Source organism: Trichomycterus rosablanca, chromosome 10 (assembly GCF_030014385.1).
Source record: "Trichomycterus rosablanca isolate fTriRos1 chromosome 10, fTriRos1.hap1, whole genome shotgun sequence".
In the NCBI taxonomy this organism is placed as follows: Eukaryota; Metazoa; Chordata; class Actinopteri; order Siluriformes; family Trichomycteridae; genus Trichomycterus; species Trichomycterus rosablanca.
Genome location: NC_085997.1, coordinates 912,501 through 936,542, shown reverse-complemented (window position 1 = coordinate 936,542; position 24,042 = coordinate 912,501). Strand labels below are relative to the sequence as shown.

The following is a 24,042-nucleotide window of genomic DNA, read 5'->3' as shown; positions in this document are numbered from 1 at the left end:
CACAGTTCAAGCTTTAAAAACAAAGCGATTTGAGGAGCATGGAGGTCAAGAAATACAAATCAAGAGGAGAAGATTAGAGTAGAGTTAAGCACGGCTCTTGACCCTTAGTTTCAAAGCAACGTGTCTGCAAAATCCCTACATGTGTTAGTGGTCTATTGATGGTTGTCCTTCCTTTTTCTCACAATTTATCATATCCAATAACTGGAGACTGACCCCTTCATATTCCCCCTGTACAGGCCCTCAGGACCCATTCCCGTTTTTAGTCCGGGTTAGTGGTCAGCAGAAATTCACTAGTGGCAAATTTTGTCTCCTGCAGGCACTGCCGATTGTGCCCACTAGGTTGTATGCGAGCGCCCCCTTGTGGAGGCTTTCTGTTACATCTTGTATAGAGAGAGTAAGATGCATTGTATTGCCTGGGTCACATAAAGAATCGTGGACAAAATGTGTAATGTAAAGCCTCCACAACGGGGCGCAGCTTAGTTGCATCTTATTAATGAACAAAACCTTCATTAAGCAGATTAACACTCAAAAATATTCACAGAAAGAGGAGGAAACAGTTTGGAAAGTCGGAGCGTTTCAGAAACAAGCTTGGAACGCACAAACACACCGTGCAAGGATATAAAACAATCCACTCTTACGAAGTAGGTCCGAAGTTCGTTTAGGAAGCTTCACTGGTCTCTTCAGTCTCAGAATCGTGTTCCGTGTTTTCTAGACTCTCGATTACGTCTGTGGAGGACCGAAATGTCTCCTCCTCTTCCTCATCCTCAAGTATAGGTGGGAGGTTAGAGGTCTCCGTGTTCCCGTCCGCGTAACCGCAGCCCTCGGATGAGTTGCTCCGTCTGAGGTTTTGGGAGACTCGACTCCCACCTTCCTCCCGTGATTCAGATTCCCTCGACTCTTCGTTCTTATTGACGTTTTCCTGATCAGACGTCAAGCAAGGTTCGGAATCTGACGCAGAGCCGACCTCCTTCGATTGGCCGACGCTGCAAGCCGACTCGGATCGCTCGTCTGTTTCCGATTCGTCGCTGCCTGGCTCTGACTCTGCGTCTACGGTGTCTCTCTCGGTCACGGTCTCGGAGTCTCGGTCAGAGTCTGACCCCTCGTCTGTCGTTGAGTCTGAATCAAAACTACTCATGTACGGCGTCTCTTGGTGTCTGGTTGAACCGGTGCCGTCCGTATTGGGTTCGCCAGCAGCACCGTTGTTAAATCCTCCCCCTCTGAACCCTTGAGTCCCTTGGCTGGCAGAGGTTGGTGGTGTGGTCCTGCAGGTTCCACTTTCAGGGCAGGACGAGGACCCTGTGTCGCTCGAGCTCTCGGCGGTTCTGCTCGTCCGAGGCTGCGTTTCTGCTGAAGAATTTCCTCCGTTTGATTGAAAGTAGCTGCCGTTAATAAACAAACCGTTCACCCGGTGACCTGGACTCTCTGTATCGAACATTTCCGGCGATATTTTATTATTTTTCCATAAAGCACGACGAGGCGCTGCTGGTCTGGAAGACTCCGCACTGAGAAGTTTGCTGAGCTTCATCACTGCCTTGAGTTTGCTCAGTTCAGATCGAGGAAGCCGGTCTCCCGAAGTCAACGATGATGCTCCGTGAGGATTCCGACCCTCAGGTTGTCTGGGACCACGCCTGGAGACCTGCTATAGTCCAAAATTGTCAGTAATAAATAGCCACGACTGCATTTAAGATCATTTTCGATTCCCGAGTAGTTAAAATTCTAATACAGACGTCATACGACTGGACAGACAAATCTGAAGAGCTTCCAATGAGAGATGGACACCACAGTCCAAAAACCATGTGCAATAATAATTATTAATAATGTAATAATAGTACGAATATGCCCCCTATTTGCAGCTGTAGGAAGGTGTGCACAGGATTTTAAATAGTATATGTGGACTTGCAATCGATTAAAGATCCAATTCATCCCACAGTGGCTCCCTGCGGGCCACTGGAGGTCAATAACACTGATATTAATGGTACCCACTGGGGTAATGATCTGATGATTGGTGTCTGATGGAAGTCTTAGCATTGTTACTTCAAGCTCTGCCTACAGTAATCATGGACTATCATAGGAGAAATAGGATGGCAGCTACGAGTCCACCAGGCCAACGCTTGGTGGCACGAACATCAAGATGGTCCTGCTATCGGTATTCAGTACAGTACCGGGCATCACCATACATATTCAACACAACTAATACTGATATATTGTCAATTACTATTAATTAGGAAAGGCCACGCCCACTACCTCTGCTTCCGATTCGTTAGGGCTGTAATAATAGCCGCCGTCGTCCTCCACGATCAGCTCGCCGTACTCGTCGTACATCCCGATCGGAGAGATCAGCTTCCTGCGACTGCCGTAGTGAGGCAGGTCGTACCTGAACGCACACAAATAAACAATAATAATAATGATAATAAATAGTAAAGTAATAATAAAATATAAAGTCCTCAGAGAAGGTAATGAACAGACGCTCACCCGTGGTCGTAATTATAGTAATCCTGTGTGTAATAGTCCTGCCCGGGGTCGATCCCCGACTCCATGGACAGTTCCTGCGGTCACAAAGGGAGAGTCGTTACTCAGTCAGCAAGAACAAGAAGGGCCCGAGAAGAGGGCGTGTCTAAATTCTTACATCCCTTAAAATGCTCCTACTGAGGCGCCTTAATTCTGAGTGATGATCTGACTGAATAATGAAGGGGGCAATCCCAGCATTCAGACATTCCAACATTGCAGACGAATGAATGTGGAGCAACCAGCTAAGTTCTTTTCTAATCTAAATACAGTCTAATTGATGTGTATAAAGGTGTAATTATATGAGTGTCGTTTATTAGTAAATTGGGGCTCATCAGGGACAGTTTAAGCGTTTATAGGGTCCAAATTGGAGGTCCATAATGCCGTGGTTTTACAAGCAACTCAAGTGGAATGAAATGAGCTCTGATCTCCCCGATGAACCCAAGTGGGACGAATTGAAACATCTACTGTGAGCCAGGACTTCACATCCAACGTTTCTGGTTAAAAATCAGCACAGACACGATTAAAAGAACTTGCAGAACAGTGGATACATCATAAAAAAGTCCTCAGGTTTAAACTAGGTTGCCAAATAAGCTTACAGTCCACATACTTTTGGTCACATACTGTCTATTAATCTTTATTTATTTATTTTGCCTCCTTAATAAGTGTATCAAAATGTGATTGATAATGTAAGTCGACATTTAAACCCTTGTGGAACAGTCTAGCAAACGTCTCGGCACTTGAGCATCTTCTAATCAGAAGTATATGGACATGTACCTCCGGTCTCAAGAGAGACGGTCTAAGCAAGTGCTGCTGCTGCCCAGAAGCCAGACGAGAATCAGAGAGGAAAAAGAGACAGAAGATGTACAGATTATTAGCAGAAGGGAATAAAAATGAAATGCAAAGAAGAAGAAGAACAGATTTCACAGTCAGGAACATTACAAGGGAAGAATCAACCAATGGTGGTCCAAAGAAAGTGAAAAAAAAAAGAGTTGGGACGTTTTATAAAATGCAATAAAAACAATAATTGCTCTAGTTTTTATTTATCATTTGATGGAGCATCATGCCAGTTTCTCATGCATGACAGATTCTAGCTTTTGCATCTTTCACTGATAACAGTCTGGATGGTCTTTTTCATCTTTGGCACAGAGAACTTGACGTCTGTTCTTCCTGTAATAATCAATAAATAAACAAAAGAAATAATTTAATGACCACACACCTCTTGATGTCCGTAGCCTCTCCTGTAAGGTAAGAATAAGATAAGAGTGTATTAAATATTATTCAGCTTTATAAACTAGTTTAATTTTATATATAAAAAAACATTAAAATATTAAAATAAGTCCAGTTTTTATCTCACTTATTACTCACAATCACTGCAGAACACAAAGTGGTAAAAGTTCAAACCTAAAAAATAAAGCGCTTTTAAGTGCTGCTGTGTATAAGAGGTGCTGCATAAACGTTCCTTCACGATTAGGGTTTATTAGGGCTTTTAGCTGCACTGTTAGCTGATACGTTTCTGTCCTTCACTGGGCATCATTCAGTTCACCTGCTGTAAACAGAAACCGGAAGAACAACGTACCTGCTGGATCCGCGAGGGTGGCAGAAAAGGCCGAACCTTGGCGAGGATGCACCACGTCCCTGCACGTGTGTGGGGGGTTACGCACAGGGGTTTCTAACCAGCTACGGTGTGGGCAGGGAGTAACCGGGAAGTCTAACTACTAACGACCGGACAGGGAAACCAAACCAGGGGAACAAAAACAGAACAAACAGCAGCATCTCAAACTGCTTCACAATAAAAAACACATGAACTGAATGTAAATGACTGCAGTTGTTTAGTAATAGTGGAGTATTGAACATCACTATAGGAATTTTGTTCTTATTTAGAAGTATGAAGTAAACATCAGTTTTAACCCCCTTAACATCTGACTGCATGTGCTTGTACTGTGTGAGGAAACTGGAGCACCCACACAGACACGGGGAGGATTAGAATCTCAGTTCTGCTACCAGCCGGCCGGGTGCTCACACAGACACACAGACACATGATTGGATGTGTGTCTTTAATGGAGTTTTATATTAACTGCTGCAATTACGACCTCTGCTGGCTGATCGACGACACTGCACAGAGATATTCGGTGCATGACTTTCCTTGCACAATACAGATACCGTATGAACCCAACTGGTGCAGGTGAAAAGAAGCGGTCTCTACTGCATACATGTCTGAGGGGGCGTGTGTCAGTCGCTCCTTTGTCAGGAGTGGAGGTGAAATACTATCTGGAAATTGGGTACGACTAAAAACTAAGGAAAATGTAAACGCCAGTCAGAAAAGGTTGAGAATCTTTGGCTTACACTATCGACCCGAATTCAGAAAATACGAGCACTCACGTATTCAAACTGTTTTAATCTAATTTAAATAAATGAACACATAGCTGTCTGACGTGACTGATGTGAAAACACAAAAATATAAACGAGAGAGAATCAGAACAAATAGATGCGAATGTAAATAAAATTCACATGAAGATGAGAAACAGAAAGCAGAGTTAGAGGATCGTGGACTGTGATGAAGAACACGCGTCCAGCTCTTCCACCGTGGCGTTTTGCTTCTGCGCCTCTCGACCCGAATCCTCCGGCTCGCCCCCTCTGGACCGTTCGGACGCCCGCGGCCTCTGTGGCGGCCGCTGCTTTTTGTCTATTTGGCTGTACATGTTGGCGATGGATTTCTCGATGTCCGCTATGTTCTGGATGTTCTTAAGGATGCCCTTGAGTTCTTTTTTGGGAGGCTCCGGTTCGACCGGGGGAGGCGGCGGAGGGGGGCGCGGCACCACCGGGCGGAGGGGCGGGACGGTGGACGGCGGCGGCAGAGGAGGAGGCGGTGGAGGGCACGGCTGAGGTGGCGGAGGCGGGGTGGAGGAACCAAGTGGAGGGCTGGAAGTCGGGGAGGAGGGTGGTGGTGGTGCGGGAATGTTCGGAGGATCGGGGATGATCTCGACGTTGACCTCGTAGGTCTCTTCGACGTGGGAGGGCACGCTGAGGTACTTCTGAAGGCCCGGTGGGGTCGGTCTGCGGCTCGGTGGGGGCGTGGTGTCACTTTGGGTTATAAAGATGGCTGGAGGAGCGTCGTCATCGTTCCGCTTTCGTACGCCAACGCCACATGGCGGCGTGGAAGAGGACAGCAGGTATTCTGAAGACAGTGAACCTTGACGTGGAGGAGCGTCTTGCTGGACCTGCTGCTCAAACTGCCGAGCCTGTTCCCTCACGGTCAGTTTGGGTTCAGATCCCTTATCAGAACAGTCTTTCAGCTCCACCTTAAGTAGCTCCAGCTTCCACTGTACTGGGTCGGTCACCGCCTGACGGCGAAGTGGGTGCAGCCTGGACGGCAGCGTCCTCGAATGCCCCGACGTCTCGGCGGGAAACCGCAGCTCCAAGTCCTTCAAGCTCTTGATGCCGGGTGAGCGCTGACCCAGCAGGTCCATGAGGCACCCATCAGGGCTCCCGGCGTGCCCATCGTCGCGGTAGAGCGGGTTGGTGGTGGTCAGGGGGTTCTCGTCGGTCAGAAAGGTCACGTTGCTCTCGGAGCGCGGGAGGTTGTTGAGCAGGACGCCGTTGGCCAGGGAATGTTTACGTGGTGCGAACGAACTGATGAGCTGGTGGCGCCCGGCGTCCTCCTGGGTGCACCCTGTGGCGCTGTTTTCACCGCGAAGGCACAGGGGAACAGAGAGAGATCTCGGTGAGGATGAAAAGGTTGGAGCCAAAAAGCCACGGTCACGCCGACTACAGGAAATGCGTACCGCTACGCTACTACACAAACACTCCGGGATGGGGAGCGAGGGGTCGGCAACCCAAATTTTAAGAGGAGCCAAATTATCCTATTTTGGTGTAACGTTTTAGCATCTGGTCGGCAGTGCAGACAGTGCACCAGATAAAATCGGCCACTAGTCTGCCTTAACAGGGTGGGGTCTTCGAGGCTGTGTAAGGACCCTGGTTAGTAGGGAGGGCGTGTCAGGAGAATATACCCTCCTCGTACACCATTGGGGTCTCCAGCAGAGGAAGAGGAACTGGCTACGACTAAACTGGTAGAATTATAATTATTATTTATTTATTTATTCTACCGTGGAGCCGCAGGACGGCAGTAAAAGAGCCGTGTGTTGCCGACCCCTGCACTAGAACCCAACCAACGGTCCAACGAGCAGCATCTCAGCCGACCTGGATCTACAACCATGAAGCAATAAATAAATTCTATACAGAATTCTATGTACAAGCCTGCTAAACCTAATAAGCAGCAACCACCGAATTTAAGCAATAAGGTTTACTTACTTAGGCCTGAGATCCAAGAAAAAACATCAGAGAGGGATAAAAGATAAAATCAAAATAAGAACTGGAAGGTGAAGAACAGTCAGAGGATGATGAAGATGAAGATGCCTATACTTGCTAGAGATGATATGATATATGATATAATGATATGTTATATAAATTAAAAATCTGGTTCCTCTGTGCTCATTTTATGTAGCGCTTACCTAACGCACCTTCCCATCAAACACTAGGTAATGTAAATGTACTGTTTTAAGTGTCCCTAACACCCCCCTTCTGATGGTCTGGACTTAAGACTCACATGGTGGCGTCGCCCAGCTCTTCGTACAGATTGTTGGTGGAGATGCCGCCAGGTTTGCCAGCCGGGAGAGCCATCTGAATCCTGGCGGTTTTGGCGCACTCGGCCTGTCGTCTGCAGGTCACAAGTTACAAGGTAATAACAGCATTAGCAACGTACATGCACATGCAAAATAACACAGTAAAATAATAATAATAATAATAATAATATACAGTGGAATCTCGTTATACCTACACGATTCGTAATAGGATGCTGTTCATATTGAGATTTGTACGAATTCCAAATCAAATTTTCCTATCAGGAATGATTTGAACTGTTCTAAACCTCCGATAATTGCTTATTTAAACCTTTATAATAAAACTGAATTAATTAATTGTCTGTTTTATCAGCGCTTTATCCAATTCAGGTTCAGGTTGGGTCCGAATCACTGAGAGAAATGTAGGACACACCCTGGACAGATCGCTAGTCCATCACAAGGCACATACACACACACACACACACACACACACACACACACACACACACACCTAAAGTGATTTTAGTATCTCCAGTTAACCTGACTGCATGTCTTGCAAACTCCACACAGAACAAACCCGGACCACTCAACCTGAGAATCAAACCCAGGACCTTCTTGCTATGAGGCAACAGTGCCACCCTTATAACAACATGTAACGCATAAAATCAAACATAAAAACTAAAAGTCAAATTGTATTCCTATGAAGGGAATTGAGCGTTGCGCTGGCAACTTGTTGGTGGTGAGGCTTAAACCAACAACCTTCTGATCACTAGTCCAGTACCTTACTTGTAGAGCTACATGGACAAATGAACGGCTGGGTTCTACTGTACTACTACTACCAGTAATAATCATAATAATACTAACAATAATAATATTAAAAAAAATGATAATAATGATAATAATAATAAAAAAATCATGCATTTATTTATTTGAAATAAACATGAGGTACTTACTCTTTAAATCTGCAGATGATGCAGCATTGGGAAAAGAAAAAAACCCCAGAAAATTAATTTTAAATGACACACACACACACACATACACTCAAATCTAGACTCTAGTCACGTATATACCGTACAAAAACATACAGATTATGAACACAGATGATACGTATTTACATTATGTGCAGTCATATTCCTATATAATCTTTACATCAAATGTCTCCACACGAGGCAGAAAGCCGTGATACTAAAGCACAGCGCCGCTCACTGCAGTCAGTTTTATTGACGCGTCTGCAGAAGATTCCGGGTGATTTTCTCTCTTTTTATCGCTCTTTCATAAAAGCGAGAGGCCATTGCAGGAGGACACTTATCTCCTCTGTTCCGAGTGCTCTCTCGCTCTGACTCCGATCGCTCGCCCCATCATTCATTTCCTCCGTTACGTTTCTTAGCAAAACAACCTGACGCTCGGTTTTGTCTCTAATGGCGCCATTAATCTGCCTTTAGGATAAATAAACGGAATATCGGGCGGCTTCTCCGAGGTCTCGGCGGCGCCTTGGCGTGTCAGTGTGATTTACGTGCTTCTCAAAAACTACTAGGTGTGGAGAACACTATCGGCTTAATGTTTGGATCTGTGACCCGGGAGTATTGACCTGAACCTCAGGCCGGGCGCTCGACATGTAGAACTGGTGGCCGTGCCAGAAGGAGGGAGAAGCAAACAAAACAAAACAAGCCGAAAGGCGACTCACTGTCGGTAGGTGAGGATGACGATGAGGATGGCGGGGACGCAGCAGACCACGATAATGACGGCCAGGGCCAGCAGGGCTCCCTCCGTGTATCCTACGGACTGCATGGCCTTCTTAACGTTCTGCACAATGTCAGGGGTGCGGATCTCCAGGATGCGCCCGCCGCGCCCCAGGTAGGGCTGAAATTCCTTATTGATGTCCAGGAGCTTCCCATCCAGGAACCTGAAAGAGCAGCAGGAATTCCATCTCAATCACTGCTGAAAAGTGCATTAAATATGTGTATTTTTACAAGGCATTACTTGAACAACTCCTTTCTGGACAGAGCTCTGTTGGTCAGCGGGTCGATGGCGTAAACCATGAGGTCGGAGCTGGTGTAGTCGTCCTGCTCGTAGCTGTCACCGTACCGCCTCGGCCCGATGGACTCCACCACCACTTTGGCACCAGGAATTTGGTCCTGAACGTAATGCTCCAGAATCCTTACAGAAAAACACACCAAGAGACATGATGTACAACATTTAAATACAGAATTACACCAACCAGAAAAATGCTGACTAGGCCAAAAGTATCTGGACGCCTGACCCTGAGCTTGTTGTACATCCCATTTCAAAAACAAATGGTATTAAGACAGAGCTAAAACAACAGAGCTCTATAGAGAGGCTTCTCACAAGACTTTAAAGGATATCTATGGGAATTTGTGCCAATTTGGTGAAAAGAGTGTTTGTTTGGCTGGGCACTGACGCTGGTTGATGTTCCAGTTCAAACCAGAGCTGCTGAGTGGGGCTGAGATCAGGGCTCAGGAGTTTCTTTAACCTGAGCTTTTCTTCTCCCAGGTCTTTATAGACCTAGTTATTATTATTATTATTATTATTTAGGTCTTTATAGACATTATTATTATTTTAATTATTATTATTTATTAGATTTTTATAGATATTATTATTGTTATTATTGGAGGCTTTTACCTGATAAGCTGCTCCTTGTTCTGCTCCACTACAGTAGCAGGAACGTTGGACACCACGACCTGCATGTCCAGCTGATTCACCACCGACACCTGATGAACATAAAACTTATTCAATGGTTAAGCTACAGGGCTAACCGCCATGTCCCACGGCTGGGCCCCTAAGCAAGACCCTTAACCTTCAATTGCTTGCACTGATAGACTCACTCACCACCACCTCTGCGCTGCCGCTCAGACCCTGTCCGTAATCGTCTGTAGCGACAACCTCAAATCTGAAGTAGGACCGACGCATGTTGCGATACATGATGGCGGTCTTGATGATGCCGGTGTAGGGCTCGATCATGAAGCTGTCCTTCCCCTCCGTTGTCGGCGGCAGGATGAGTCTGTACTGCATGACGCTGTGATTCCCCGTGTCCTCATCGAACGCCTGCAACACAATCAGGTGCACAAGAGGAGATGCAGAGTGAAACATCTCAAGCTTTTATGGAATCTGTATATGAAGTGATAGTCTGTCTAACATCTAGTACTCTTCTGTCCATACCTGAACCTGGAGGACTGACGTGAAGGTCTTGGCCTCTTCTGTGACTCCAGCCAGGTAGAGCGATCTTGTGAAAACAGGAGGATGGTCGTTTTCATCCTGGACCTCTATGATCACCTTGGCTGTGTTACCTGCACGGACAAACCACACATTTCTTCGTCTGCAGGTCATATAAAACGCTTAATTGTTCTTCTATAATAAAACAATAGAGAAAGGAGGTGCAGCAGAGTCCTTTCGAATTGCCCTTTCAATACCTTAGCTCAAAGCATCATGGTCCTGTAGACTGCTTGAATTTGATGATGTTCAAAACAACTAAGATTTAGAGTAGATTTTATAGGACTGGCTAAAATCAAGCCCTGCTCTTTCCAATTAGCCAAAGTGCTTTACTAAGTTCCCCACAGAACTCTCGTCCCTCTTCTGCACGCGCTCAAATCTGACCTGCGCCATTATTCCCTCAATAATCCATGTAACTTCAAACAAGCATCTCGGCATCTTCGTCTCTGACCAGTCTGTGCTGCTTTACTGCTGGACTTACTTTTGGCAGGAGCTCGCAGGTTAGAGGAGATCACTCTCATGGAATCAGCCTCCACACGTAGCACGTAAACGTTGGTGCTTTCATAGTCCAGCGGCTTAGCTGTACTGATTACGCCCGTCTGGTTGTTCAGGTCGAATTCGCCTGTGGGAAAAGTTCACAGAGCTTAGCATTTAAAATACACAATGAAGCTTCACACAGTGGCAGCTTGTTCCCGGATAAATCTGATGACCTTTTTTGGATTGTTTCGGTCTGAATGTATCTCATTTCCAATCATTGCTGGCTAAAGGAATTTCACGCAAGACATGCCTCCAGAACAAAACCTTCTTTACCCCGAGCTTCACTGCTCCTCTCGAACCCCAACCAGACAGCATGAGTAGCTATACAGTGATAAGAAGATGTGCCTGACCTCACTAACCTGACCTTGCTTTTGACTAAACAGGCACAAATTCCCACAGGCATAGCCCTACCAAAGGAATCGAGGTTGTTATAGGTGCAAATAGATGCGCATGGATTTGAAATGGGCTGTGCGACAAGCTCATGGTCAGGTGTCCACATACTTTTGACCATATACCATATATCGTCTATATATATTAATTTTAATTCAGTATTGCTTGGTGTGTGTCAGTGAGCACTCACCACCTTCATTCCCCTCAATGATGGAGTACACGATGCTCTGGTTTATAGAAGCAGCCAGAATGATCCCTACCACTCTGCCAGCAGGAGCGTTCTCACTGACTGGTGAAAACCTACACACACACACACACACACACACAGATTTTTTCAATTCCTGCTTGATACGAGACTGCTCAACAGTCCGTGGTCGCCACTGTCTGATTCGCTGTACATTTATAACAGAAGACAGATCTGGACTGCAGGCAGGCCAATGAAGCACCCGCACCAGACTTTGTCTTGTTGAATTAATCATAATCTTTTCTTAGTAATTTTGTCAGTTGAATAAAGATTCAAGAGAATTCACAGATTTCCGTCTCTATGGTATTTACCAAAAGGTGCCCAATTCTTTTTTCGGAAATGGGGTTTGTAATCCAAGTTGAAGAAAACCTACAAACCCTAATTAGCATTTCACTTTCTATTTCACTTGATTCGAAATAGACTTGAAATGAACTTAATTCATTGTGCGCCCCACCACCACCATGCTTCCTTTGGTTTACGTTAGGACGACGAGTAAGAGTACTATCACAGTAAGGTGTGATAGAGAGAAAAGTAATTACTAAGCCATAACTGTAAATTGAATTTCTGCTGTGCTCACTGTACCAGAAGTACTAAAATGCCACTGGATTATTTATGTGCAGCAGGACTGATGCTTAAATGTCACGTTTCTGCGCGAATGCGGCCGTTTTCAGTGCAGCAGGACCACATGTCTGGGATTTTCTGTCATGTGCCATTACGTGCCATCCTAACAGCTACACTCCTTGGGACAGTGGCAGCCTAGTGGGTCTAGCTGTTTCATTCCCGGATCTGGCATGCAGGCACTGTTGGGGCCCTCGAGCAAGGCCCTTAACCCCTCTCGGTATGATGACTGACCCTGTGCTTTCAATACAAGCTGGCATATGCAGAAAAAAATCATTGTACTGTACACATGTACTGTAGATGTATCTATGACAGAGACGTTCCATCAAACATATTATTATTATTATTATTAATAATAATAAAAATATTATTAATATTCAAATACAGGTATATAACTTACATCAGTGTTTTTAAGCTGCAGGCTTTTTTTTTATTTTTCTTTTTTTTAGTTTTATGGTTTCTAGATCCTAATTCCCTAGTTTAGCTCCCTTATAGTTTCCTGGTGATTTTCTGCAGCCTTTTTGTTAGCGTTAGCGATTAGCATTCGCGATTAGCATAAGTACTAGTGTTCATGTTTTTCTTTGTTTAAGGTTTATTTTCGTCATAATTAATTTAGCATTAATAACAGTTACATAACTTGTATTCTCAGTGTTCTTTTATAGTCTGTGGTTTAGTTAGGTTTAGCTTTGAGGTTTAGCATTTTATGCAGTTTCCTTTCTAGTTTATTGATTAGCGTAGCATATGGTTTAGTTTAGTCATTGATTATTTAATCGTATTAGGCTTGTTATATACATCTACAAATGTACAGTAAAATGAAATTCTTTATCCATGTATTACAGCTTGTTTGGAAGTCTGAGTGCAAATCTGAGTGCAAATCTGAGTGCAGGGGCAGCCATTTTGGGACCAAAGGGGTTAAGGGCCTCGTTCAGGGGCCCAAATGTGGCTGTATGCTTTAACCACTAGTATATCACTGTCCCTCAGTGTCTTCATACAATCCCCTAACCAATGTCACCACTGTTCCCAGCCAATCATGTCTGTATGTAGACGTCTTACTGGTAGCACCACTGAGGATTTGCATAGTTATGTTTATAGTTAACGAAACGTTTTTTTTTTTTGGCGTAACCTTGTACCACTCTTGGCACTTGTGGTGTCTTGTCCTCTCTTGTGTGTTTTCAAATAATCCTACATTATTGTTTTTGTCCCACGAAATGTTGCCAACATCTTTATCAAGTACAAAAGGGCGCTTTCGGCTGGTTTAAAGCTTTCACTAGCGCATTAGGAGCTGACCTTTTAAATTGTTCGCAACCTGTGACGCAAGCTACCGGGCATCACACTGCGTTTGTCCTTTCCGAACAAAAGTAAAAGGCGACTACGTGGGGTAGAATTGGTCACTGAAGGAACTGTGTGTGAATTAAATCTCTGCTGTTCACAAACAATTTCCACTCTGGCAGGAAAATATCAACATCGAGGGTGGCGTGTAGTTTGGATTTGGCTCTCGGCTGGTGAAAATGCTAACGCTTGTTACTTTACGGAACGCAATTTCCTGCGATTTAGCTCTTAGACAAAGCAATTTTGTTGTCTTTCGTCTCCGGCGCGGCACTGCATCTCTACGACTGATGCACAGTTTATTAAAATAGGGAACTGTCGGCCGGTTAGAGATGTGGGAGAAGATTAGATTGGTACCGGATATCTCAGAAACTACACACAGCAGATTACGAGATCCACTTTAAAGCTCAAGCACACACACACGCACACAGAAAAAAACTGTTGTTTGACAGTTGAGTCCATTTGGTGCATTTGTGTACACAAAACTTACAATAGGTAGCATGGACTACCGTCAAAGAGGGCTGCGTCACCCGAGCACCTTGTGATATTTTCAAGAAACATCAATACCTCATATCACATAGCTAAAAGGTTAAAAAAACTCTACCTGTACTCTTCCTGAGTGAAGACAGGAATGGCCGAGGGCTGCAGGACGGTAATTTCCACCATCGTCTTATTGGACTTCACCGGCTCACCATCATCGTAAGCGATAACCGCCAGCTTGAGGGTGACAAAGGCAAATCAATCGTAGAACAAAGAAAAATGGATGTAATTATTGTTCCAGCTGCCTCTGTCACTGTATGGTTGTCACAATGAATTATTTCACTGTATTAAACTTTACATAACGTTACAGAAATGGGAATAAAAAAAATAATACATAAATTATAATGAATCTTTTATTAAGAACACAGTTATCCAACACAAGCTTGCTTACTTAATCAACTAGTTGACCAAATTTTATTCTTAAAACAATTAAATCTGTTGTGATTACTCGGTTGGTTGGGCGCCTACATGCAGACACGATTGGCTATGTCTAAGGGGCCGATGGATTGACAAAATTGTGCCCAGTGATTCCAGGGAAACTGGACCCATGGTGATGTTAACCAGGATACGGCAGTGTTAAAGATAAAACTCAAGTCCAAAAGAGTTAAGAAATACAATCTTGAAACATTTCAGCCTGGAAGTGGTTACAGGTTATTTATAAAGTCCCGGGACTGCACCGATCCACAGTGAGAGCCATTACCTAAAAATGGATGAATCCTGGAAATTGGTAAAGCCAACAACGACCAGTCTGCTAAAATTCTTCCAGTGGCGCAGTGGTAAAACATGCTAGCCTACAAGTACTGACATCTCAAGCTGAATGTGTACTCACAGTGAATTTGGTGTTGGGCTCCTCGTTGAGGTTGACCCTGGTGAGGATGTCGCCCGTGTCTTCCTCCACGTCGAAGATGCTGGCGCTGTAGGTAAACTGGTCCAGATCCACTTTATAATGCACTCGACTGGCCGCGGTGCCCTTTGGGAACAAACATGTGACCAGCATTGAGATTTCGGACTGGCAAAGCCACGTTTCCTGCACGGCTCGTACCAATGCCACGTCAAGCTTCTTGTCCTTGGGTAATATGAGCTCGCCAATACAGTGACTGGTATGTTTGTTGGGTGTTAGGAGGAGGGTAAATTACCTCACAGGCAGTTAACCTGAGGGGGTTCAAAGTTGGAGGCATATTGTTCCCTTTATATAACTAATTTATTACACCTGTAAGAAACCTTTGTGGCTGAATTAAAAAATCTGAAGTTCAACACCCACTCGTGCCAAGTTGGCACTGTCGAGTCCCTGAGCAAGGCCCTAAATTCTAGAAGACGCTTGAACACACCCAAACTCACCGGCGTGTCCCAGTCCTCGGCCTGCACGCTGGTGATAACGGTTCCTTTGAGCGCGTTGGGCGCCACCATGCCTCGATACACAGTCCGGGTGAACACGGGCGAGAAGTCGTTCACGTCCTGTAAAAGCAAAGAGAGAGAGACAGAGAGAGAGAGAGAGACAGAGAGAGCATGTGATTAATGACACCGTCACATCACACAGCAGCATTCGCGTCGTTTTCTCTCTCTCTCTCTCTCTCTCTCGCTGCATTCGCAACTCGTGTGAGCGGGACTCTATTAGCAGGTCCTTCCACCCCACTAAACAAAACTGCCACTTATTCAATAGCTGATCATGAGGAGCGTTACGGATGTGACGGTGCAGCGTCCCGAGGATTTATTTATTTATGAATTTTATTTATTTATTTTGGATATAGATAATTCCAGCCGTTAAAATGTTGTTGGGATGAAATGAGAGTACGGTGGAAAAAGAAAGGAGAAAATAATACGTTGGAGAATTGCAGCAGTACAGTACACGAAACACAAAAGTATACATCCGATTTCTAAACCTTGGTCCTTGACAGGGACAGCTGACCTCCCTTCGCAGCTATTGTTCCCCACAAGATTTCGGACTGCATCCGTGTCTATTCAGTCAAAAGAGCTTTCGTAAGGTAAGACACTGATATTTTACTGAACAAGAAGGCCAGAGCTTGTGTGATGATTTTGCATAAGAAATTAGCTAAGAACCCTCACTGTGCTGGAGTTTAGTGTTTAGTTTTTAACGCCATGTCTGCCCTTTGGGCCACTATGCTGGATGCTGGTTGCGTTCCTAGGGCTAAACTATCATCTTCATTGCAGTACTTTAGGAGAGGACGCAGTAAAATACAGACGAGGGAAGATGGGGGTCAAAGCACAGAACTGGGTTTCGTTAGTTTACCGTTATGGTGACTGAAACAGTAGCTAATCCGGGTGGCATGATGCCATCACAATCCACCGCCTCCACCACCAGGGTGTGTGTGACATCATCAGGTGAAAGCTTCTCAAAATCCAGCGTCTGCAGCACCCTCAGCTCTCCTGTAACGGGGTCGATCCGGAACATTCCCCCGCTCTCGTGTGTCCTGATGCGGTAGCTGATGTTGGAGTTCAGGTCGGCGTCGAAGGCCTACGGGACGAACGCGGAGGAACAATAATAAACATCCGACGCGTCTGCAGACGGTTTTAAAATCATTTTAAATCATCATCACGCAACGATCTCCGTTATCTGTGTGCAGTACCATTGATCAGCCAGCAGAGGTCGTAACTGCAGCAGTTATGAGGAATGCGAGCCGATCGTTGTCTGTGTAGGAGTATCTCTGTATGACAAACTTACCGTCAGGTTAACGATGATCATGCCAGCAGGGCTGTTCTCGGGCAAAATGACATCGTAGGACGGCCGAGAGAACACAGGACTGTTGTCGTTTATGTCCAGTACGGTGATAGAGACGCTAGCCGAGGTTCTCCGGGGGTCCGGGGCAGCGTCCCACGCCTCCACCACCAGCTCATAATGCTCCCTCAGCTCTCGGTCCAGAGGAACCGATGTCCAGATGCCCCCGTCCGCACCGATCCGGAAGAGCTCGGCGTGGCTCAGGAGCCGATACTGGACACGCCCGTTCGGCCCCAGGTCCAGATCCACTGCCTGAAACACGTTATTTATCAGACAGGAGACAAATTAAAGGCAAACCCGGGATACATAACAGAGGGGGAGTAGATCCACAGACGTACCTTCACCCGACCCACAAAAGCGTTCGCCTGCTCCTCTGGAACCGTCAGATTCTGGAGCAGAGGGGGATCAAACACGGGGTCGTTATCGTTCACGTCCGTCACCTGGATGTTAACTGTGACGCTGGAGGTCTGAAAATGACGGAATATAAAGGAAGAACATCAAATGCACAAATGACCAAATGAAACCCGGTAAAAAATAAATAAAAATTTTATACACGTGAAGGACATTTACAGTAACTGCATATAACTGTATATCACTGTCTGTGTACACCTGTGTTTAACTGTGTATAACTGTGTTTAGTTGTGTATACCTGTGTTTAACTATGTAACTGTGTATAACTCGGTGTATAACTCTGTATAACTATCTGTGTATAGCTGTGTTTAGCTGTGTATACCTGTGTCTTACTATGTTTAGCTGTGTATACCTGTGTTTAACTGTGTATAACTGCATAAAGCAGTTTTAACTGTGTATATCTGTCTGTGTATACCTGTGTTTAACTGTATTTAACTGTGTATACCTGTGTTTAACTATGTAACTGTGTATAACTGTGTAAAACGGTCTGTGTGTAACTGTGTATAAATGTGTGTAACTGTGTTTAACTCTATATGCTGTGCTCGGATTCAGCTGAGCCTCTCCTTATTTTATGAACAGTTCTGTTCTTACCTCATCTGACTTGCCATCAGAGGCTGATATTGCCAGCGTGTGGAGATCCTGGGTCTCCCTGTCCAGCGTCTTCACCAGCAGCAACAGACCAGATCTGCAGGACAGTAAATAACCTTTAGCGACCACCTATCACGACAGTCACGCTACGTTTAGGAACGTTCTTGAAACAAATGCGGCCGAGGTTAAAACTATAGAAGAGACGGGGATAATGGAAGAGTGTGACTCTCTCTGTACCGACCTGACTTGCAGGTAAAAAGAAGTGGTCGTACTGCACACGTGTTGGAGGGGGCATGACATTATTTGTGTCGTGTGTGATTTTAAATCATAAACATTTAGCAAAGCCGACGTTCTGGACAGCGTTTAATAAAACCTACGTTTGGTCGATCTCGAAGATGTTATCAGGATCTCCGCTGACGATGCTGTAGGTAATGGGATCTCCTTCCCGGTCTGTTGCCTGCAAGAGACACACCGATACTTTTATGTAATAAAAATTTAATCACTCGCTCAGCCGACATAAAACCCTGACGACTCCCGGGAGGATCAGAACAGCCTGAAAAAACACATTAATTGAAGAGGAATTGGTTTCAGGATTGGATTTCGGAAGTACTGGGGGTACATGGGGTATGATGCTTTAGAATATTTATCTTTAAGCGCTCAGCTGTAAAAACTTGAGTTTGTGAGTTCAAATCTCAGCTCTGCTATGGGCAAACCGGGCGCCTGTACGAACAACGATCAGCTTGCACGTTGGTTTGGATGCCATTACGACAATTACGACCTCTGCTGGCTGATCGATGGTGCTGCACAGAGACGGGGGATAATGGAGATCGGTGCGTGACTCTGTGCGCAATACGGTTCTCCATCTGAACCTGACTGGAAAAGTGGTCTGTATGGCACACGTGTCGGTGACAGCTCTCTGATGCGTATTTAATACCGTAATCCAGAGGAACGCCCAACCTGTCATGATTTAATGACTCTGACCTGCAGGTTGAGGATGGTGGCTCCACTTCTCACGGCCTCGCTGATCTCCAGGCTGTAGAGGAGCTGGGGGAAGCGCGGGGGGCTCTGGTTATTCGGGGGCAACACCTCGATGTACACGGTGGTGATGGAGCTCCTAAATAACGACAGAACAATAAACGAGGGGGTTATTTATTTAGTTTCTATACGGTTTTCCAAATAGATTTTTCATTTTTGATGAAAAAGACATAGACATGACATTTAGTACATGGTCAAAAGTATGTGGACACATCCTAAGCCGTTGCAGCCACACAATTGCTAGGTGTTTCTGTTAAATAAATCATATGATTCAGTGAATCATATTCAATGAATTATATGCATTAATGAATCATATTCAAGTCACACAGAAAGATCTATACAGATCTTTTCCCTCCTTTTCAGCCAATCTAGTCATTTTTATTCCCCAAATTCCCAAATCATCCTGCCGCCACCCCCATTATAGTCAAGGAGACCTTGGTTTGTCTTTCTTTATAGAGCTTGCTTTAAAGGACCTTCCCTAAACTGTTTCTGCAAGGCTGGAAGCATGTAATTGCCTGTATATAACTGATTTATTACACCTGCTAGCAATCGCTGTGCCTGAAACATGTGAATTCAATCATTCGAAGGGGCGTCCCAATACTTTTGTCCATACGGTGTATGTATACGTATTTTTAATAGGTTCAGTCATAAAAATTATATCGATCCTGCCGGCTGCTATAACAGCAAAATGAGCGGACAGGCTAAAGTAAATCACCGAGGACTAACATTCATGTCTAATTACCTTCTAATGGCGGTGGGGGCGGCATCTTCAGCCTTGACCGTAAGGGCGTAGGATCTTCCCACGGTAAGACCGACGCCGGGTGTCACGCTGATCGCTCCTGTACGATTATCGATGCTGAAGTGACCCTGACCTCCCGCCACAATGATGTAGTTTATCAAACCGTTACTGCCCTCGTCAGCGTCCACCGCCGTCAGCTGAAAGTAAAGAAGCATTACTCCAGTGGTCCGAGCAGCCGTTAATCCCGTTATTCTGGATAAATAATCTGTTATAAAGGACATAAGGAGTGTTATCGATTACCCGGAACACGACCTCCCCGGGCGACGCGTCTGTGTAAACCCGGACGCTGTAGGAGACGTCAGGGAAGGTGGGCGTGTTGTCGTTGGCATCCATCACTGTGATATTAACGGTGACCGGGGAGCTCAGGTGAACCCCGTCAGAGGCGAGCATCTACAAGAGAGAGCGCAAAACAGATAAAGCAAAGATGAAGCTGTTTGGACACAGTGACCGGGTATTTAAAGCCAGCAAGACTATAAGTGAAGCATGGTGGTGGTAGCATGCATTGTCACAAAGCTGCACAGATCAGGAATCCTGGTCAGAGTCACTAATCTAAAATCCTGTCCTGAAATGAGAACGTTTGCTGGTTCTTACCGTGAAGCTGTAACTCTGCTGCTGTTCGCGGTCCAGAGGCTTCAGGAGTGTCAGGTAGCGAACAATCCCGCTGGGCGTGACAGCAAAGACGCCGTGGTAGCCGTCCAGAGTGATTCGCACCATGGGGTCTCTGGTCTGTAAGGGACATAAATCAAGGTGCACGGGGCAGCAGGTCAGGTTATGATCAGGACTTTTTTAGATGTTTATGGATGCACCACCCACCTCCTCGACGTCGTTATCCAGAGCGACGATGGTGAGGGGGGACGACAGGTTGGCGCTGCCGGAGATGGTGGTGCCGACCGGAGCAGATTCCAGAACGAAGCCGTGAAAGGACGTCGCCTGGAAGTACGGAGCCTGATCGTTCTCGTCCAGCACCTCCACGTGAAGGCTGGCGAAGGCCGGGAGCGGGTGACCGTTGTCCTGCTCGGCCTGAGAGTCAAATCAGAAGGATTTAGGGTCAGGTTAATCACTCAGAATAATAAAGGGTTGTGCTTACACAGCGTCGAAGACCCCACCCACTTTTTAGATGTTTTTCCCATTGGCTAGACTGTTTCGACTGCCCCTCCCCTTGGATGCTAGCCAATCATGTCTGAGCAGACGCCCGACCGGCTGATAGCACAGCTCAGATTTGAATCCTGGATCCCCAGATCTTAGCAGTACTTAAGTCGGGCGCCCACATGCAGACTCACAAGCTTGACTTTGCACAGGGGCGCATCCACGCCGGTTACCTTGATTATAAGGTCGAATCCCTGGTGCTGCTCGCGGCTGATGGGCTGCAGGAGTCGGAGCTCGGCCGTGCTGCCGTTCAGGGTGAAGTACTCGGAGTAGGATGCCGGATTGCCTGAGGAGGACCAACGACAGCGAGATCGATACGCTTTCAGACATTCCTCACAAAGAATGACTCAAAAAGCATTCACGCCTACCGATGAGGACGGAGTAGAGGATCCCAGGGCGATCCGAGGGGGGCTGGATGTTCCGATCCTGATCCACGGCTTGAATGGGAGGGGTGACGTTCACTGGGTTTGCACTGCTCTGTCAGGAAATCAAAGAAGAGAGAGAGAATGTGTTTGGGGTGTGAATAAGATTGCGAATAATTATGAATAATTTAGGTGTTTCACCATCTACCGTACATAATATTGTAAACAGATTCAAAAGGATCAATGGGAACCTGTGCTGTGGTTGGTCAAAGCCACGTTCAGCTATTTTGGGAAAAACAAAAATGACCATCCATACTGTTATCAGTGAAAGGTGCACAAACCAACATCTGACATGATACGGGGGTGTGGGGGGGTATCAGTGTGCACGTCATGGGTGACCTGCAGATGTGTGTAATCGTATATCTGAATTTCAGAGACACATGCTGCCATCAAGGCAGGAGTCGATGATTATTCCAATGATTATAGACACAGAGTGCGTGTGCTTGACCGGCCTGCCTGCAGTCCAGATCTGTCTTCCATTGAAAATGTTTGGCGCATCATGAAGAGGAGAATCAGACGACAATGACCAAGTATGATTAAACCGGACATCTGGGCGCCCCCTATAGGGCAAAATCGGCTGCTAGTCTGCTGGGTGGGAAAAGATGGGACTAAAAACAGGGCGGGGTCTTCGAGGCTGTGTAAGGACTCTGGTTAGGGTCCGAGGCATCTGTACAGAAGTGGAGGAATGTGGACGTGACTCTCCATGTGCAAGACTGACCTCACATGCCGATCCACCGACGTACGAGCGAATAAGAAGGGGTCGGAGGGAGGGCGTGTCAGGAGAATATACCTTCCTCAGTACACCATCTGGGTCTCCAGCAGAGAAAGAGGAACTGGCTATGACAAAGTATTCACACCGTTGCTGTCAGATTCATAAATTTAAACCCACACACTCAGCCAAAATCATTTCCTTATCATCTTAAGCCAATCTTTAAAGCACCGAAAGCTCACGGGGCGACTAAATCTTCCCCTCGTCCTGTAGGTGCGGACACCCAGAATTACGAGGACGAGCGCGGCCAATCGTTCCACCCGCCACTAAATAAGGAGCTCATTTATAATTTATCCTGCCCTCAGAAAGCCTATAATCACAACGGCAAAAAAAGAGAGCGCAGCGGGAAAGAGGGTAAACAACTGGATCATTTAGGAAGAGGGGTGGAGGTTGTGGAGGAGGGGGGGGGGGGGGGGGGGGGGGGGGTAAATCTGCCTCGGTATTGCAAGTCAGCAAACAGCAGAACCACGCTAATTTAAAACGCTCGAGAGAAGCGTCTGCACCGTTAGCCCGTGTATGAGCGAGACATCAGGAGAAAAAGGGAGAGAAAGGGACTGTGATGCTACAGGATAACAGCTTGCAATTACATGCACCTAGATGGTTAGTATAGTGTTCCAGGTGGTTGCTAGGTCTATGATACGGTATCCCACACGGTTGCTGTTATATATTGAGAGTTCCAATGCTAGATCATGGGAAACTTAAATGAGAGACTAGAAAAGACTCACTGGGTCGGCCAGCTCCAGGACCGTGTCCCTGTATGTCAGTGACTTGCAATTACATGCACCCAGGAGGTTAGTATAGTGTTCCAGGTGCTTCCTAGGTAGTTGCAAACTCTATGATATGCTAGATTATTGGAAACTTCAATGTGAGACTAGAAAAGACTCACTGGGTCTGCCAACTTTAGGACCGTGTCCCTGTATGTCAGCGGCTTGCAATTACATGCACCTAGGTGGTTAGTATAGTGTTCCAGGTGGTTCCTAGGTAGCTGCTAAGTGTATGATGTGGTGTCTTACATGTTTGCTTTTGTAAATCGAGAGTTTTAACACCAGATCATAAGAGATTTTAGTGGCTCGCCAACCGGCAAACCATGGCCCTGTATGTCACTTGCATCTAGGTGGTTAGTATAGTGTTCCAGGTGGTTCATAGGTAGTTGCTAATTCTGTGACAGGATAGATGGAAACTTGAATGAGAGAACAGAAAAGACTCACTGGGTCGGCCAGCTCCAGGACTGTGGCCCTGTATGTCAGCGGCTTGCAATCACGCGTGTTCTCCACCAGACTGCAGGGCAGGAACACGGGGCCCAAATCATCTCCATCCAGAACATCTATGGTTAGCGTGGTGGTGGCGGTCAGTCGGTATTTAGGATCAGGAGCTCGATCCTGAGGAGAAATAAAAGTTCCTTTTAAACTTCACTCACAAGCTCAGGAACATCATTCATTCACTGTCTCTTTATCCTGGTCAGGGTCGCGGTGGAGTTAGCTTCTTTTACTCATGTAGGACTTACGTTTGCCTGGATGGTGACCAGATAGCGCGTGATCTCTTCGTAGTTCAGTCTCTCTCTCAGCACCACGGAGCCGGACAGCGTCAGCGGGATGTCGAAGGTTCTGTTCGCCGCCTGTGGAGACAGGACGGGGTGGGGCGAGGCGGGACGGGACGGGACGGGACAGTATGAACAGTCAGGCGATAAACTACGCTGCTTTAAATGTGAATATTAGAATCTGCAGGGTGCGGTTTTGGCGTACCGGATCGTGAGGATTGTAGCGGATGGTGTACTCGATTTGTCCGTTCGGCCCGTCGTCGATGTCGACGGCACCGTTGTTCCCCATGAATCCAGAGAAGATGGTGGTGCCCACAGGAGTCAGCTAAAAACAATGAGAGACCAAACGTCACATACAGATAGCCAGGCATCGACGGGTCGATAGCACCGCACAGATTCAGACCCTGGATCCTCACCTCACCTTTGGTACTCACCTCATTAACAGCCACGTAGTAGCGCGGCTGCTGGAAGCGAGGGGCGTTATCGTTACGATCCCTCACCACGATCCGAACCTCGTGAAGAATCACCGTACCGACCAGTTCGTTGGTGCACTGGACCTGCACCACGATGGAATGAAGGTAGGACGGAGGCTGC

The 24,042-nt window shown here is 46.2% G+C and overlaps 1 protein-coding gene across 1 annotated transcript in view; it reads right to left on the bottom strand.

Moving 5' to 3' along the window:
• Window positions 1-4,981: 4,981 nt before the first annotated feature.
• Window positions 4,982-24,042, bottom strand: part of pcdh15b (protocadherin-related 15b) — a 26,187-nt gene continuing 7,126 nt past the window's right edge. Inside the window, exons 6-35 of the mRNA XM_063003466.1 lie at window positions 23,883-24,038; window positions 23,654-23,773; window positions 23,416-23,526; window positions 23,120-23,290; window positions 21,089-21,197; window positions 20,894-21,006; window positions 20,388-20,594; window positions 20,166-20,300; window positions 19,815-19,964; window positions 19,518-19,711; window positions 18,722-18,854; window positions 18,118-18,197; window positions 17,744-17,837; window positions 17,080-17,208; window positions 16,688-16,993; window positions 16,256-16,480; window positions 15,346-15,462; window positions 14,837-14,977; window positions 14,072-14,184; window positions 11,470-11,579; window positions 10,834-10,974; window positions 10,302-10,429; window positions 9,972-10,187; window positions 9,765-9,853; window positions 9,105-9,281; window positions 8,809-9,027; window positions 8,078-8,086; window positions 7,112-7,222; window positions 6,817-6,822; window positions 4,982-6,186 (exon numbers count right to left, since the gene is read on the bottom strand). Coding sequence (XP_062859536.1) covers window positions 5,043-6,186; window positions 6,817-6,822; window positions 7,112-7,222; window positions 8,078-8,086; window positions 8,809-9,027; window positions 9,105-9,281; window positions 9,765-9,853; window positions 9,972-10,187; window positions 10,302-10,429; window positions 10,834-10,974; window positions 11,470-11,579; window positions 14,072-14,184; window positions 14,837-14,977; window positions 15,346-15,462; window positions 16,256-16,480; window positions 16,688-16,993; window positions 17,080-17,208; window positions 17,744-17,837; window positions 18,118-18,197; window positions 18,722-18,854; window positions 19,518-19,711; window positions 19,815-19,964; window positions 20,166-20,300; window positions 20,388-20,594; window positions 20,894-21,006; window positions 21,089-21,197; window positions 23,120-23,290; window positions 23,416-23,526; window positions 23,654-23,773; window positions 23,883-24,038 — 5,154 coding nt within the window. The 3' untranslated portion in view covers window positions 4,982-5,042. The remainder of the gene's footprint in view (window positions 6,187-6,816; window positions 6,823-7,111; window positions 7,223-8,077; window positions 8,087-8,808; window positions 9,028-9,104; window positions 9,282-9,764; window positions 9,854-9,971; window positions 10,188-10,301; window positions 10,430-10,833; window positions 10,975-11,469; window positions 11,580-14,071; window positions 14,185-14,836; window positions 14,978-15,345; window positions 15,463-16,255; window positions 16,481-16,687; window positions 16,994-17,079; window positions 17,209-17,743; window positions 17,838-18,117; window positions 18,198-18,721; window positions 18,855-19,517; window positions 19,712-19,814; window positions 19,965-20,165; window positions 20,301-20,387; window positions 20,595-20,893; window positions 21,007-21,088; window positions 21,198-23,119; window positions 23,291-23,415; window positions 23,527-23,653; window positions 23,774-23,882; window positions 24,039-24,042) is intronic.